The sequence below is a fragment of the Simochromis diagramma genome, unplaced genomic scaffold (assembly GCF_900408965.1).
Source record: "Simochromis diagramma unplaced genomic scaffold, fSimDia1.1 OVJJ01000703.1, whole genome shotgun sequence".
NCBI classification, from domain to species: domain Eukaryota; kingdom Metazoa; phylum Chordata; class Actinopteri; order Cichliformes; family Cichlidae; genus Simochromis; species Simochromis diagramma.
Window position 1 is genome coordinate 422,080 of NW_024386914.1, and position 17,563 is coordinate 439,642.

General features: G+C 39.3%; 1 protein-coding gene across 1 annotated transcript; it reads left to right on the forward strand.

The window, feature by feature from the left end:
- The first annotated feature begins 2,385 nt into the window (after positions 1 to 2,385).
- LOC120736329 (tripartite motif-containing protein 16-like) lies at positions 2,386 to 4,753 on the forward strand. The gene has a single exon (XM_040036362.1). It carries the CDS (start codon positions 2,410 to 2,412, stop codon positions 4,108 to 4,110), a length of 1,701 nt encoding a protein of 566 aa, XP_039892296.1. The 5' UTR covers positions 2,386 to 2,409; the 3' UTR covers positions 4,111 to 4,753.
- The last annotated feature ends 12,810 nt before the right edge of the window (positions 4,754 to 17,563 follow it).

A 17,563-nucleotide genomic window follows, 5' to 3' on the forward strand; every position in this document is an offset into this window, starting at 1 on the left:
AACTGGACACACCTGAGAGGAAAGGAGGGAGTGGTAATTTACAGAGTGTGCTCAGTGACACATAACACTGGTGGAGCTTGGCGTTAAGGGGGGAGGAAGATACAGCGCCAGCGACCAAGGACGCGGAGCGAGCGGTTCGACTGCTGCAGCAACAGGAGGCCAAATTACGCGTCTGCGGGAAATTAGAGGCGGCGGGGAGGGCCGGTACCGATTGGCGGTTACAAAGAAACGGCGGGCAGAGTTGAGAGCTCTGCCCACCCGGGGTCTTTTGACTCGTCCCCTTTAATGAATGGTAGCTGCCTATAGAGTAGTGACTGCCGCTGCCTTTCTTTCTTTAGCGCACCGGGGCGCAGAACGCGGAGAGGAAGGCGAGGACGCCGCCGGGTTTCCCTTCTGCACCGCTTCGCTGGATTTTTTAATTCTTAGTGACTTTTATACCGTGGCGGACCCCACTGGACTTTTAATGTTGTGTTTTATTGATTTTTATTGTGTTGTCCCCTGGCCAGGGCTGGTTTAATTCATTTTACATTTTTAGCTGTTTAAATATAATAAATTATATTTTAATTATGCAGTCTTTAATTCGTGTACTTTCCCTTGGCGGCTCCACTGCTCTGTCCGTTTGGAGGAAGGTTTCCCTCCTTTAAAAACACTGTGGAAAAACATCACCTTCGCTCCGTTACAGTCGCATACGAAAAAAGTATGTTCTCACAAAAGTTAAACATATAAAACAATCATACAAAATATACCAATAAAGTAAAAAAATACATTATGATTAGACAGAGAGGAGATGGCTAATAAACATCTTAGATGTCAGCAGGGGCGGAGCGTGGGGGTGGCTTACTGGGCTTAAGCCCGGGTTGTTTTGTCAGAAGCCCGGGGTCTTTTGGAGTGTAATTTTTTCAGAGTTAGATGTCTGGCTGACAACTGTATAAAACAAAAAGTACACACAATATTCGAAGCACATAGTGCACACTGTGGGAATTTACGACTGTGCGTGAATCCCCCCTGATATTGGTATGATCCGAGCTCAGGCACTAAGCGACTGAGCGAGAGGGCGTGTGTGTGTGTGTGTGAGAATGACTGAATGTAGTGTGAAGCGCTTTTGGGTCCTTAGGAAAAGCGCTATACAAATGCAGGCCATTTGGACTCTTTAAACATCTTGATTAAAGAAACTCACTTCAGCGACTTCAGTAGTTTAATAAGGTTAAACTCATTCAGTCAATAATGTATTCGCGGTTTACTTAAAATAAATAAAATCTGCATTTATAGTACTGAGCCAATTTGTTAGACCATTTTTTTTTAAATCAAAGATAATTTAGAAGTGTAAGAAAAATTATTTTCAATTCAAGCTCATAATATACTTAATTAGGCAAATCACAATCTGAATTGTCGTTTTATATTTAGATTCACTGTTCAAGAATGCAGATACATGTATACAGTGTAATTCGTCAACTTCATCAAAAAGAAATAATAATAATAATGATAATAATGATATAATTTTTTTACTATTTTTTTCTGCTTCTTTTTAAAACGGTAAATTTGAAAATTCTTAAATAACAACAGCAATTATATTTTCACATTAAATATATCACACTGATCAAAGGCCTTGTGCACACTAGTGGTTTAACCTTTGCAGAAACATGACTGTTAAAAAGTCCTTGCCCGGTCATGCATTCACTGCATTGGAGGAGCAATGACTGTAACTTTATACAGTCATTGGGGAGGAGCATGATTCCCACAGGGGACATTAGCCAATCAGAGTGCGCAGAGTTGCATTTTTCTATGGCAATTGAGAGCGTAGTTGTAGAGTAGCGCTGCTGAGGGTAATTTATGGACTTGAACTGAATTGGACTAATGCTGGCGAGTGTGCGTTCATAGAACCAGTAACATTGGGAACATTTTATTTCTGTTGCAGTTAATGTATCAATGTACCTGTTACTACGGCTTGTGTGTCAGTATGCTGTAGAAAAGTAAAGTAGGTAGTAGTGTGGCTTCACAGGATATCCCTCGTTTCTAAGTTGTTTCAATTGTTGTGGAGCAGGGGCGATTCTAGGATCAGAGTTTTGGGGGTGCTGAGCAGGTGCATTTCAACCACTGTGATAATAATAATAATAATAATAATAATAATAGTAACATTAGGAGGGCAAGAGAGTTCCAAAGCATTCTCAAATATATTATTATGATATATGGATGCAATTACAATAACCTAAATAAAATATAAGCAAAGCTTCCTCTTGTTTTTGGTGGAGGATGATGTCTCAGGCGTTTCCAGTTACTGAGGCAGGAATGCATAGCAATGCACTTACAACATACTAGGTCATTCAAACCTGTTGATCCTGTTTCTGGAATCTATCAGAATATCTAAAGCCTTCCTTCTTTTGTTCTCTCTCATACCTGTAAAACATTCACATGCATTCACTGACACTTTGTCTATGGGGAGAAATGGCACAGACAGGATTTAAGATTGCTGGTGACAAACTCTCCTGCGCGATCTGTTTGGATCTACTGAAGGATCCTGTGACTATTCCCTGTGGACACAACTACTGCAGGGACTGTATTAAAATTCACTGGGATGGACAGGATCAGAAGCACATCCACAGCTGTCCTCAGTGTAGACAGACCTTCATACCGAGGCCTGCTCTGGTGAAAAACACCATGTTAGCAGAGTTGGTGGAGGAAGTGAAGCAGACTGGACTGTATGCTACTCCTGCTGATCACTGCTATGCTGGACCTGAAGATGTAGCCTGTGATGTTTGTCATGGGAGAAAGCTGAAAGCCTTCAAGTCGTGTCTGCACTGTGTGGTCTCTTATTGTAAACACCATCTCCAGCCTCATAATGATGTAGATGGATTAAAGAAACACAAACTGGTCAACCCATTCAAGAAGCTTCAGGAGAACATGTGCCCTCACCACAGTGAGGTAATGAAGATTTTCTGTCGCACTGATCAGCAGTGTATCTGTTATTTGTGCTCCATGGGTGAACATAAAGGCCACGACACAGTCCCAGCTTCAACAGAAAGAACTGAAAAGCAGAAAGAGCTGAAGCCGTGTCATGAAAAAATTCAACAGAGAATCCAAGACAGAGAAGAACATGTTAAGGTGTTTCTGCAGGAAATGGAGGCCATTAATGAGTCTGCTGATAAAGCTGTGAGGGACACTAACAAGACACTTCAACAACTATTCCTTCTCATCAAGGAAAACATTTCTGATATCCAGCAACAGATCAGATCCCAACAGAGAACTGAAGTAAATCGAGCCAAAGAGGTTCTGGAAAAACTGCAGGAAGAGCTCAGGGAACTGAAAAGGAAAGAAGCTGAACTGGAACAGCTCTCTCACACAGAGGATCACACTCAGTTTCTACACATGTTCCCTTTGTTCTCAAATTTTACTGAATGTACAGAGGTACCCTGCACTAAACGTCATCCTCTGCTGTACTTTGATGATGTGCCGGCTGCTGTATTAGAGGTGAAAAATAAACTACAGGACGATCTTCAGGAAGGATGGCAAAAAGTTTCCCGCACAGTGACTGATGTAGACGTGTTGCTACCTCAACCAGAGCCACAAACCAGAGCGGAATTCTTGAAGTTTTCAACTCAGCTCACACTGGATCCAGACACTGTAAACATGCGGCTGTTATTATCTGAAGAGAACAGAAGGGCAACATTTGTGAGTAAAAAACAGGCATATCCAGGTCACCCTGAAAGATTCATGAACAGGTCTCAGGTCCTGAGCAGAGAAAGTCTGACTGGACGTCACTACTGGGAGGTACTGTGGAGCGGGTTTGGTATTTACATAGCAGTCGCATGCAAAAGCATAAGCAGAACTGGAGATGAAAGTGAATTTGGAAATAATGATAAGTCCTGGGCGTTAAGGTGTTCTTCTATTGAGTATGAATTAAGTCATAAAAGAGTATTGGAATTTTTTTCAGGTCCTCAGTCCTCCATAATTGGAGTGTACCTGGATCACAGAGCAGGTATTCTGTCCTTCTACAGTGTCTCTGACACCATGACTCTCATTCACAGAGTCCAGACAACATTCACTCAGCCGCTCTATGTTGGACTGAGGGCTTATCATTTCTTAGGATCAGACTCCTCTGCTGTGTTTGTTTGAGTTTGAGTATGCAGAATGAAGTAATTACTTTTTGTGCTTTTCTTGTGCGTTTTTTGAAATTAAATATATAACCCTTGGTTGGTTGCACCCTTGAATGTTAAAGAGGACATGGTAAAAATGGTAAATGGCCTGTATTTGTATAGCACTTTACTTAGTCCCTATTGACCCCAAAGCGCTTTACTTTGTGAATGACTACGTTCAGTCACTATTGATGGCAAGCTACATTATAGCCACAGCTGCCCTGGGGCGCACTGACAGAGGCGAGGCTGCCAGGCACTGGCACCACCGGGCCCTCTGACCACCAGCAGTAGGCAACGGGTGAAGTGTCTTGCCAAAGAACACAATGACGGAGACTGTAGGAGCCGGGGCTCGAACCGGCAACCTTCAAGACGACTTGCCAATGCTTGAGCCACGATCACTCCATGGAGAAAACACATTTGCATGCATAAATAAATGTATTAAAATAATTAACAAAAATGTCATGCTTTGACCAGAGATTGTAAATTGAAAAATTTATATTTTATTTTCTGTATCTTTTGAAAAATATTTTGCTCATCATTATAGTTTGTCATAGATGAAATGCATTTCATTTTATTTTGTTAAATTTTTAACTCATAAATATTTTCATAAAATGCTGTAGTAATGTATCCACAAGTTGATCACCAGTTATCAAATAAATTTGCTTTAAAAATGTATGTTTCTTAAATGAAGTATCTGTGTCTGTTTATTTATAAACATGAGTATTTTGTTCCATGTTTTGAATAACCAGTGGAGTTTTGTTGTTTCATTTTCTTAATCTATGCTTTTAGTTGCTCCACAGCGTAGTGGTTTTTCTTGTTTGGCGCATGCATAGAAATGCAATGGAGCCTAAACTTTTCTTAAGTGGGCAGTATGGAGTAAAACCACTGCAGAAAGAAACCCTTCTAAACTGACCGTATTTACAAAACAGATAAACAGCCTGATGTATCTTAAAAAATATGGGTATTTTTTTAAATAAATCTCATATGTTTTTCCACATTCAAAGTTTGCAGCCATTCAACGTTCAAGACCAGTTTGGTCCACAAATATTTGGACAGAGACAACTTTCTTATTTTGGTTCTGTGCGTTACCAGAATGAATTTTAAATGAAACTCATATTCAGTTGATTTTCAGACTTTCAGGTTTAATTCAGTGGGCTGAACAAAAAGACTACATAAAAAAATGTAAGGAACTAAAGCATTTTTAACACAGTAGTTGTTTAAATGCTCATTTCTGATTCTTGGCTGAAATCCCTTTGCTGGCAATAACAGTCTTAAATTCATGAGCATCACCAGATGCTGGATTTCCTCCATTTTAATGCTCTGCCAGGCCTTTACTGCAGTGGCTTTCAGCTTTCTGTCTATAACAAGTGAAATGCATGCTCAGCTGGGTAAAGATCAGCTGACTGACTTGGCCATTTAACTATATTCCACTGCATCCGCATCTCCTCTGGTGTGCCACCACAGACCACGCTCTGCCACAGGGATAGTTTTTGTGCCTATGCATATGTCTTTCACTTTGGTTCGGCCCAGGCGGGTCCAGTAAAGACACATTCTTCTTCATTCACAGCTGGGTGCAGGTTTCTCCAAACTTAAAAACAATATCTTTGCACAATGACTTAAACTAGCACCATTGGAGAATAAACTCCTGGGTTGCTTTGACTGTATGTTTTGGGCCATTGTCCATCTGTGTTTCAAACAGTTTTTATAACTTCACACCAATATTTGACATCTGCATGAGCTAAATAGTCTCAATAAAGAAATGATTTGATTTGTCCACCTATTTTTAATCCTGGCATAAATCGCAAATCATTATTTGAGAATTTAATTCCCCCCCAAAGAGGGTAGCATTCCACATTGTTGCCTTTCATCAGAAATAGTACTTAGAGCTCTGCCCAAATACTTCATACAAAGAGATGACATTGACCCATGCTCTCATTTCTTTTAAATGCTGTTTGACAAACTTGAAGGTCTGATTGGTTCCTCTTTTTTTGACTCGTGGACTTCTGAGGCTCTGTTAGAGTGACTGTCTGCTTGATGGTGATTTCCCTAATCAATGAGCTATTTGTCCTTTTTGTTCTTTTTCACAAATGAACTTTACAGGTTTTTTATACCGTGGTCGTTGTCTCAGTTTTACCATTATGGCCTTTTCTGGATTGTAAAAGAACCACGGCAGACCCGGCGACATGTTGATGCTTTTCAGCATCTTTAAAAAGTGTATTAACCACAGTTGCTATTACAAACACACAAACAGTTGTAGCTCTACATCCAGCCGCACACATCACCACCAACCATAACAAACACAGACAGACAGCACAGCTTTTTATGTCGGTGAGGCGTCTGAACCTACACTGAAGTGTTTTTATATATGAGAATCACCATATTAAGCATGTAACTTATGTAGTTATAAGATTGTGCCACTTGCTGCGTAAAATTTAATAATTAGGATTAGTGCGATATTTGACCATGTCATGACCTATTGTGATAAGCCAAAGGGTAGCCGGTGTCCTGACTGGCCTCTGGCCAGGACCTTGGCCACTACCTGACCCTGCAGCTGTGTTTGGTGGGAAAGTTACCCAGCATATATTAGGCGACCAGATGACACCCCGGCACTTTTTTCCTGCTGCTACTTTCTGTCCATCTCTGTGTTGCTCTGCTGTCTGTGCTTAAGGCTGTACACCCCGGGCTTTTGCTTTGCTTGATCTTCTCTCTTCAGATCTTCGTGTCACTCTGTCAAACTTCACCTTCACTGCTCTCCAACGAGCACCTTTTGTTTCTTTTGCTTATTTGAGTAGTAATCATGACTTTCACAGAGATCCTGTCATAGTCAGTCTTTCTAACTGTGGCCTGTATTTGTCAGCAGCCCTGGCACATTACTGCACTTTGAAGTTGAAACAAGAAGCTGTAGACTTCAGCCTTGTAGGGAATTCTGATGTAGATGATCGGTTTCATACACACGGGCATAGATTTGATGCTCTGAATCCTTTCTATTCCTTTTATTTGGCTAATGGTACTTTTCACTCTGAAACAGTGATGCTTATGTGCTTAATGAAAAACTGGATCAGAACAGAATGAGCATCATCCGACATGAAAGTAAAAGTGAGGAGATCTAGTTTAAATGTTGTTTGTACTGCAGACTGTTTCAAGATGATGTGAAGGATAAAAATAGTGTAGTAGAGTCAGTGGGGGATATATGCAGCCTCTTTACAACAGCCAAAACAGAAAAACAGCTTAGCTCAATACATTATATCACTGAATAGCTCAAAGAAAGTAAACAGTTCAGTAAATATGGTACAGCAGCTTCTCACCTGTAGCATGTTAGTCCTGTTCCTGTTTCGGTCTAATGGTCAGTTTGTAGAACATCAGTGCACCAGATGCTTTGTTTTCTCTGGTTTAGTTCAGCAGAGCTCAGTTCTCTCTGTAGCGCCTCACTGTGATTGGCTGCTGTGCTGAATGTTTCCTTTAATGTCTCTGTACTGTGTTGTTTCCTCTTTTAGACCAGACAAACATCACAGCTGAGTCTGGGCAGAACATCTCACTGACATGTCGAGCTCCAAATAATAATAAGCAGATCTTGGCTGTTCAGTGGAGCAGAGCTGACCTGAAGCAAGAATATGTGCTTTTGTACAGAGATGAGGTTTTTGTTCCAGACAACCAGCATCCAGCTTTTAAGAACCGGGTGGATCTGCAGGACAGACAGATGAAGGATGGAGATGTGTCTTTGATTCTGAAGGATGTGACGATTGATGACACTGGAACATACGAGTGTCGCGTCTTCAGGAGAGGAACAAAACACAGGATTAGTACCATCAGCCTGAGTGTTGTTCCTCCAGGTGAGTCAGATGGTAGGTTTTGTAGTAAAAGGCTTTGATATTTATTAAGTTGTTTTTATGGTGCATTTTCTTTTACTTCATAATACACAGTAATACTATAAGTCATCACCTGCCTGACAGCTGATGTCTCACATCTTTCCAATCTGCATGTCCATCACACACAGCAGATGGAGTGGAGACAGGTGGAGTCAGCAGAGGACGCTTTGGACTGGTGGCTGCTCTGTCTGCTTTTGTTGTGAACATCGCTGTCATAGCTGTGATCTCCAAGAAAGAAAAGATGAAGAATACTCCCACTTCCTCCCCATCTTGATGAACTAACTTATATGGCTCCGGTCTGAAACAGACAACTGGGAACTTTTCTGTGAGAGCAGAAGAACCAGTCTGACATTAAAGTTGTTGGAGCTATTTGTACTTTATTTTTAATTATATAAACTATAAATTATCCATACATGTGAGTGTGAATGTTGTCTTCTTTACTACTAATAATAATTTATACTTTATTGATCATTGTGGGGAAATTCTTCTCTGCATTTAACCAATTCACTCTGTGAAGCAGTGGGCAGCCATTGGGCGCCTGGGGAGCAGTGTGTGGACACGGTACCTTGCTCAGGGGTACCTCAGGGAAGAAAAGTAAAGTAAATATCAAAATATGAACAACTTCCTGAATCAACAGTCTTATTAAAACTATTTATACTCCATTCAAGTTGCTCCAGCTACACAGGTTTTCATGCAGTCACAAATACAAAAAAACACCAACTTGGAAACCAGGATCAATAATTCTGATTCCATAATATATAGTCAGATCTCCACTATCATGAATGCAGCTGTAAAATGGAGAAAAATTGATTGAAAAACCTTCAAACAAAGGCTGACTAACTCCATCCTTCCCTTCATTATGTTTGTTTGGTGCCACTTCCGAGGTTGCTGAAGGGGAATTTGTGAGATGTAATGATGCCATGTTCTCTGTGTGTGTTCTCTGTGTCCAAATTCAGCCTGGAGCTTCTCACTGTGATATAGCATTTCTGCACCACTGTCAGAGCCTGACACATGGGAATAATTACTAAACATGGAGCTCACACTAGAACAGAAACAAAATTTGCATGTGGACAACAAGAAAGGTCTTGTATGAAAAAATATACTTCTGTAATAGTAGTCTTTTTTTACATGGAGTGGAAGCTAGTATTACTTACTTGTGTAGTGTTTTCTGTCTCTGTGGTGGTGGACACCAGAACAGAAGGCAGTCATCAAGTTGAAAAAGGATTACCGTCAAGCTTGGTTGGCTTGTTGAGTTTGTTGAGATCATGGAACAAAACTTTTGGTCGACCTCAAAGTGATTCTGGAAAATGTTACTCAGGAAGGGGAAGCAGTTTCCTGCCTCTGCTGTCATGTTGTATAAGATGAAGATGCAGTGCTGCTGATCCTAACTGAGGGTTTAGTCGGCATGTGGATGGAATACTTTGAGGATCTTCTCAATCTTACTGACACGCCTTCTGTGAAGGAAGCGGGGTGCAGGGATGAGGGGGATAACTTACTTAACTTAGCCCATGACTTGGGGTGAGGTTGTTGAGGCAGGCTGGCATCAGAATTGAGATTTACAAGTTCTGGAACTGAACAGAAAATAAACATAATAAAATAAATAAAAAAATCTGGGGGAAAAAATCACAAAAACTGCTTCTGATTGGTGCTAAAAAAGGATTCAGATTCTGCTGCTTTGAACTCTTGATCTTTTTTTGCAAGCACTGTATACTGGTTTGTTCTGCATTCTTATGGTCTGTTGTGTAGTACTGCTCACCTGTACATCTGCCCAAATTACTAGTATGATGTATTAGTATATATGAATGTATGAAGTATGTATGAATATGTATGAAGCAAGAAGAAATGTGCAAAAGTTCAGCTGCTGAGGTGAATAAATGTCAGTTACTTTGAGATAAAGTCTTGTTTTTTTTCTTACTATTTATCACCTTCTTTTGACTTTGACTATGTTGTATTTTTGTTGCACTATGTTGCAAGTGGAAAACTGGTTGTGATGATGCTCTTGCTTGTGGTGTTTGAGAACTGGCCTAACCACATCTTCCCTCTTTGACTCCTAACAGATTTCAGCTGCCTTTCCTGCTCCACTGTCTCCATCCACTTGTCACAGATGGCGTCTTTAATAATCCTCCTATCTTTGTCTCTAATTGTTGCATCTACAGGTGACTTAAACATGTTCTTATTTCGATTCCTCTAAAACGTTTTGCTTCTTACTAACATTATTTAAATAATGAGTTCATGAAAGTCAAGTGTTTAATGATGAAACTGCAGATACTGTTGACACTGCTGCAGATTGTGGGAAGGGGTTCGCTGCTTTTGCAATAGCATGTTCAGAATTTTGTAAATGCAGTGGTGGGGCAATATTTGATCAAAAAACAAAAAGTGCGGTGCACTTGTGTTCATAAAGCTTAATTTAAAGTTAAAAAAAAGTTTAAAAAATGCTATCAGAGTTAGTGTTCATATAATTTAATTTGAGTGGCAGTTCTCACAAACTAAAGGAAAGCAAAAGCTTTAATGTTTTTACCACATTATAAAGCTGTGATTATGAAAGTTTTATGCTGACTCAAAAACTGCCAGAACTGACAAACAAATAAAATCTTTCCACAGTGACTGAGATTTCTGACTGTGTGAAGGTCATTTCACTTCTGTGTTTAACTGCAAAGTAAACTCTCTTTGATTTGGATTTAATTTATGATCATGTTTGAATATTTTTGACTGTTTAACTAAACCCTATCCTTGTACACAACACTCATTTAACGTTGTTTATTATTTTCTATACTTAGAGTTACATTTATTCTTTATTTAGTTAGTTGTTTATTTAGTTGTGCGAAGGAAACTCTTGTTCGCACTTTTCGCACTCTCAGAGTAAGAATTTCATTGCTCAGCTTTGTGTTTTGCAGTGTATATAACAATGCATATCTTGAATCTTGAATATTTGTGTCTTCGATGACGATCCTACTTGTCACTCAAGCTGCTCTGCTTCCACTTGGAGGCTTGAAAGTGTTAAAGCATCGATCTGCAGCTCAGTGAATGTGACATCAGAATAACCAGCACAGCCAAAGAATCACACTTGGGTCACACTTCATGACCTCTAATTTCATGCACACATTCACACTAACAACTAGGATTTTCTCTGCAGAAAGACCTACAATGACAGCTTCATCCAGCACAACAGCTTTGCTCACTTCCACATTGCTGTCCACCATGACAGCTCCAACCCCTGGCTGCTCCTCCTGTCATCCTAATTTCAGACTGGTCCTCCACTTGGTGGTGTTCTCCCCATATTTGATCTCCCCTCTCCTCTGTGTGTCTTTATTTCGACAAAGAGCCAAAGGTAACACTGAATCATCCACCGATAAATGAATACGCTTATGATTAATTCCTCTCTCTTTCTAAACTCATAAACTCTGTGTTCTCTTGGTAGAGAGTTCGCCCCACCAGGCTGAACAGAGACTGGCTGATGATAAATGCATCACCACTGGCATCACCACAGAGGACCACATCTGAACCTCTACCTTAACTTAAAATTAAATGTCTACTGGTGTTTCGACCTGTTAATCATTTAGTTGATTTGCTGCATATTGTTTTTAAAAGATCTTGAGAACATCTGCTTGCACAGACCCAGATCTGTTTCTGAAGTAAATAAAGTGAAACAGGAGGTGCTCTTTCTGACATTTTTGGTGTACCAAAAACAAATGAGAGTCTATAATGGAAAATGACAGAAGAGCACTGATATTTAACCCACACAGAGTGGCAGCTGTTTGGCTCAAAAAATGCCGACAAGAAAGGTGACCGTCTCAGTTGCAGTAAGCTGCTGTACCAGCAGAGGGAGATATTTTCTTTTTTTTTTTTCTTTTTTTTTTCTTTTTTTTGAAAAAGCGAAGCTGTTGTCAGTCAGGTTTTTTCTAGATGGCTGTTACGGCCCTAGCAGGGCCTCTCTCTCTCTCTCTCTCTCTCTCTCTCTCCTCCTCTCTCTCCTCTGAGGGTGCCTGTGTGGGCGTGTCCCACTATCTCCGGCGCATATTTAAGCCCAGAGCAGGGTGAGCTGCTCTTTCCTTTTGACTTTATGCTTTATTGACCAACGCATGAGTTTGTTTGTGTTTCTTAATGGTGGTAGCGGTTTGTCCGTCTCTTTTAGTTGAATTACTTCAATCAAACTGTTTTATTTAACTGTTTCGCCTCCCTGACTCCTTTTTCTGACCCAGTCATGGCACTGCATGGTAGATTAAAATCTGTCATTCGCATTTTTCCCAGATTCAGCTAAAGAAACTGGGACAAATTGTGTTTTTACCACAGGTCAGCAGTAACGAGTAACGTTCTTTGCCAAGTTGTTTGTTATGTATGGGCACAAGGCTGGTTCATGCCTCATGAATTAGGTGCTTGAATGATTCACAGGTCAGCATTAGGTGGCTTAACAAACAGAAATAAAACAATCCTCTGAAAATGGTCCGGTACAAGGATTGGACTGAACATGAGTAAACGTAACTGAAAAAACAGCCAACGTCCAAAGAAAAACTTCAGAAAGCCTGAAGAACTATTGTTTGACATCACATTCAAAGTCTGGCTCCTTATTTGCATATTAAAACCACCATTTTAGAAAACTGGCCAGATATAAACAAAGAATCCAGCTGTAACCACTGTTCAAATGTCTATTTTGTAAAAGTCTGCAAATGAGAAATTACATTAATAGTGCCTCAGTTGCATATTTAATGAGGCAGTTGGTTTTATTTTGTGGATTCAAGCTGCTCTTCATATTTTTGGCCTCCAGATGTCACCAGAGAGACTGTGTTTAAAAGCTTCGAGTAATGAACTGTTTTTCAATACAAGCTTCAGAAAGCTTCATTTGGCCATCACTACTGTTAATTGTGCTCTCTGCAGTGTTTAAATGCTTACATATACACACACAGTTACTGTCCCTCCACACATACGACTCTGTTCTGCTTCTATGCCCCATCTTTGTTTACTATTTCCCACCGAGGCTTCTTGGCCAACATTTCTACATGGTTAGGAATATATTGCCACCTGTTGCATTGGCATGTTCCTAGCAGCTTTTTCCTTCATTTCTGCGTCATTTTAAGTCATTTTAAGTCATTTTAAGAAGTGGGTTTGAGTAGGTTAAAGGAAAGGTGGAGAGAGAATAAAGAATGCTGCCACCTACAGACCAGCTCAAATAAACACCAGTAATCAAACACTGATTCGGTTTGTGTTGTTGTAGCTTCTCTACAATTCTTTTAGTTATTTAATACATTTGCTCTATGATTGGTTATGGCTGGAATCAAGAAAATATCAAAGCTGACTCTGTATTTCACTCAGCTCCTGCTGCTCTAGAAAACAGTGATGGAGCCCTGAATACATGTAAGAAACATGTGAATGTTTCCTCTCTCAAAAGTCAACCTGAGCTTTAGACACTCATCCAAGTACAAAATTCAACCAGACTGATTTATAAATAAACAAATAACAGTTTGTAAGGCTTGTTTCTCAGAGTTTCAGCCTTTAAAATTGCCGAGGTACTATTAATAAGTAAACCTTTTTGATTTGTTTATGCTCAGCTTAGCTTGGCACACAGCCAGACCCTCAAACAACAGCAGGAAATAAAACCACAAAGGAAAGCTCTGATCAAAGGTCATGATTGCTTTTAAAAGCTGACTAACATCTATGTGGAATGTATGTGGAAGGAGTGATGCTGGAAAAAATAAGTTATGCAATGTTAGAATTAGTGTGAACTGTATAACAGTCAGGGAGACACTCGGTACACACTTAGTGCCTGGAAATACACCAACGAGTTTCGGATTGACAAAATGTAATGAAAGGTCACTTCATTCGAGCACTTGCTTGAAACCTTGTATTAGAGGCTTTTGCTCCCTTGCCAGAATAAAAGGTCCAGTTCTTGACTGTTCCGCATTTTTGTTCATTTTCATTCTGACAATGAATGAAATTCAGCTGCACTCGGTGCAGCTGAATTTGAGAGTTTTGCTGCAGCAAGTTTGAATTAAAAATATGTTGTAACAGATTATAAAGAAACAGAGTAATGGTGTACACTTAAACTGGATAAAACTTCGCTTTGTATTGGAGCGCCTAACACTTTATAAAAAATATCAGAGACAACTACCATTTGTATATGGAAGCTCCTTATGGTGAGTTGTAGTTATTGTGCTATTTTCAGCAGCTTTTCTGCTTCCAGGACATTCAATAAATACACATATATTTAGAATAAACATGAAATTGCTTTATTCTCAGTTATTTGCCACAACAACAAAAACAGAAGATTGTACACAACTTCAATCAAAAGAAGGCACAAGTTAGGATTAACACATTTTCAATCATTTCAGGCTTTCTAGGCAAGCAAGCAATTAATTTACTTTCAGGACAACTCCCAGCTGAAAAAAAAGTGCTGTACACTTGACATGCCAAAAACGATACATTGCATAAAAATAAGAAATAAAATATAAAATGATGATTAGAATTACATTTAAAATAATAAAATCAGCACAAATAGCAAAAATAAAATAGTATAAAATGACAATTAAAATGAAACTTTTTTTTTTGTTGTTGCTCACTTCCAGAGCAGAATCATTTTGGATTAGTCTTCACCAAAAAGGATGGAAGTAAAATTTTACTTTCTGATCAGAGCCTGAGCAGATCCTTATCATGCTCCCGGTGTAGTGTAGTATGTTTACACCCGTGTTTACACCTGTGGTAACACTGTGGTTACACTGTATCTACACTGTGAAGTGTAGTCATTTACACTTCTTTTTACACCATATACATTTTTGGGAAGGTTACTTTTAAAATGTATTCCTCTACAGATTACAGAATACATGCCCCAAAATGTATTTTGTAACGTATTTCGTCACATTACTCAACTACTTTGGAATACTTAATATATTATCATGCTTTTTACAACTACATGAATGTAATAATGCTGTGTGATTTATTACTATTACTTAAGGTTACTCACCATACCAATACCAACTAGACTTTTAAATCTTAATGTAAAACGAGTAACAGTAGGTTGACATTAGGTAAGGCTGCAGTGGTTATTATTATATTTACATGCTTCCTTAGGTAAGGATGCACTTTTTGCAGCGATCTCGTATAGAAAACTTTTCCGCGTGTATATAAAACAGGTCCGCGGCTCCGAACCGTAGTAAAGGGACCTCTGGCTAATACGTCGGGTTCCGTGTTGGGCTCGTAGCTGAAATATAGCTTTACTTTGTTTTCTGGGTCAACTTTGCTTGCGAGAGACAGAGAGAGGCGTTGAAAGGCTGCTCCAACGGAACTTATTGTTTCACATGAACACAGTGTACAGTCGATTCTTAATAGCTTACTTACAACTGGGCTCGTCAGGTACTCTTTTTGGCTGCAGTGGTTATTTTTATATTTACATGCTTCCAGCTCTCGTTTCTGCTAGGTGACAACTCGTACTTTTCCTTTCTCTCCCTCCCTCGCTCACAGACACATAACGGGTATAGCAGTCCATTCTCCCTGCAGCACGGACTACACTGCCCATGAGGCCACATTCTTTAGGGCTATGCCTGTAACAATCTGCCTATTGCCTTCTTATGAAATAATTTTTTGAATAATATTTTTAAAGATATTTCTTCACATCATTATGTGGGGAACGAGATTGAGACACAGGCATTAGAGCCTCTTAATGCGTGTTTTGTTTGGATTTCCACCGTTGTGGAAACCAAAAATAGAGAAGGCATAGCCTAACATATGAAACAGGAAAAAACCGCCGTCTAATCCATTTATTTCAAGAAAGTAAGTGTATTCTGAATACCACCTTTTTAAACGGTAACCGTAACAGAATACAGTTACTCGTATTTTGTATTTTAAATACGCAATGCCGGTACATGCATTCTGTTAGTCCCCAACACTGCATGTATGCTATATATATATATATATATATATATATATATATATATATATATATATAGTGCACCACATTTACACATATCCAAACACTGTTTTGTGTCCATTTCACAGTATAATCTATTTACACTAGTGTTTACAGTGTAGTGTACTATTTTTGAACTTGTGTTTACACTGTATCGTGACCAGTGTTGATCAAGTTACTTGAAAAAAGTAATCAGTAACTAATTACTGATTACTTCCCCAAAAAGTAATCCTGTTACTTTACTGATTACTTATTTTCAAAAGTAATTAATTACTTAGTTACTTTAAAAAAAACATGATTTACAACCTGAATAGGTAATAAAGCAATGGATCTTTAATTAAAATTAAATTTTCCATCCATCCATCCAGTGCTGCCTAAAAAAAATTAAATTTTAAACATTTAAACATTGCCTGACTGGAGGAAATTTGTTTAAGCCTATTTTCTGCACATTCCAGCACATTAAATAAAAATATTTTTTGTGTTTGCACTCAGTCTTTCAAATAAATGCAAGTGAAACACAGCAGAAAATAAATAAAATCAGAGATTCAGCGGTCCTGTTGCTCTATTTTCACCTGTATAGCAGGCGGAGGTTTGCCCTGGTGCAGGTGTGCCGCAGCGGTCAGTGAAAGAATCCGCGAGTTTCTCTGTGAATTCCCATTCCCTGGTAGCGCACTAGGTGCTTACTCGGAAGTTTAAGGGTAGGGCTGGGCGATATGGCCTAAAATTCATATCGTGAATTTGAAGCATATGCGGTAATGATATATATCGCGATATATTATTTTCTTCTGTATAACGTATTTTCCACACTATAAGCCACAATTAAAATCCTTTAAATTTTGGATTGTCAGAGCAGTACGGCTGCCGTAGTGAGGAGCTTCACGAAGTAATCTGGGTCCAAAACTCTGTCCGCTTCAGGTCCCAAAGTCAAACGAACACTGACAGTTAAAAACGGTCTAAATTCTTTCATCTTTAATTAAATCATCAGCGTTGCTGCTTTACCAGGTGTAACAATTAAGTTTAACATTCATGCATCCATGAAAACAGAATTTATTAAATTTAACGGAGTTACAAGTTAACAGGAAGTTAGCTCGCTAGCTTCCACCTAAACATGACATACCATGTTCTGACTGAGAGATTTTTGAAACTAATTAAAACGTGCAGCTCCGCTAACCACTTCGAACATAAATGAAGACAGAAAACTAAACAGCAGTGGCGTTTGCAGGGTTACTGAAATTGGACTACCTGGTATATAATGTTGTGCTATGTGATTGCTAGCGACACAGCTATGTTAGCATAACATTAGCACAGTGAAGCTGGAGGACGAACGCCAACTTTTTTTCCACTCGATAAAAGTTAACGTGAGGGATTCTGGTGGTTAGGGACAAATGCAATCGCATAGCAGGATGCTATACACGGGCCGAACTTCAGTCAGGAGAACAACTGAGATCATTCATCCACAATACGAGGTTAGTTATTAATATACCGCAACAACATGGGAATAGAACAGCTGCGAGAGAATTCAACATTAATGAATCAATGTTACGGAAGTGCAGGAAGCGCAGTTTTTGGCTTTCCCCATATTTCAAAAGTGCTTCGTCTCTTTGCCATGACTGTCGCCCGGCATAATTTGCAGATGATAATGGTTTTAGTCGCTGCAATGCTTTCGACCAAAA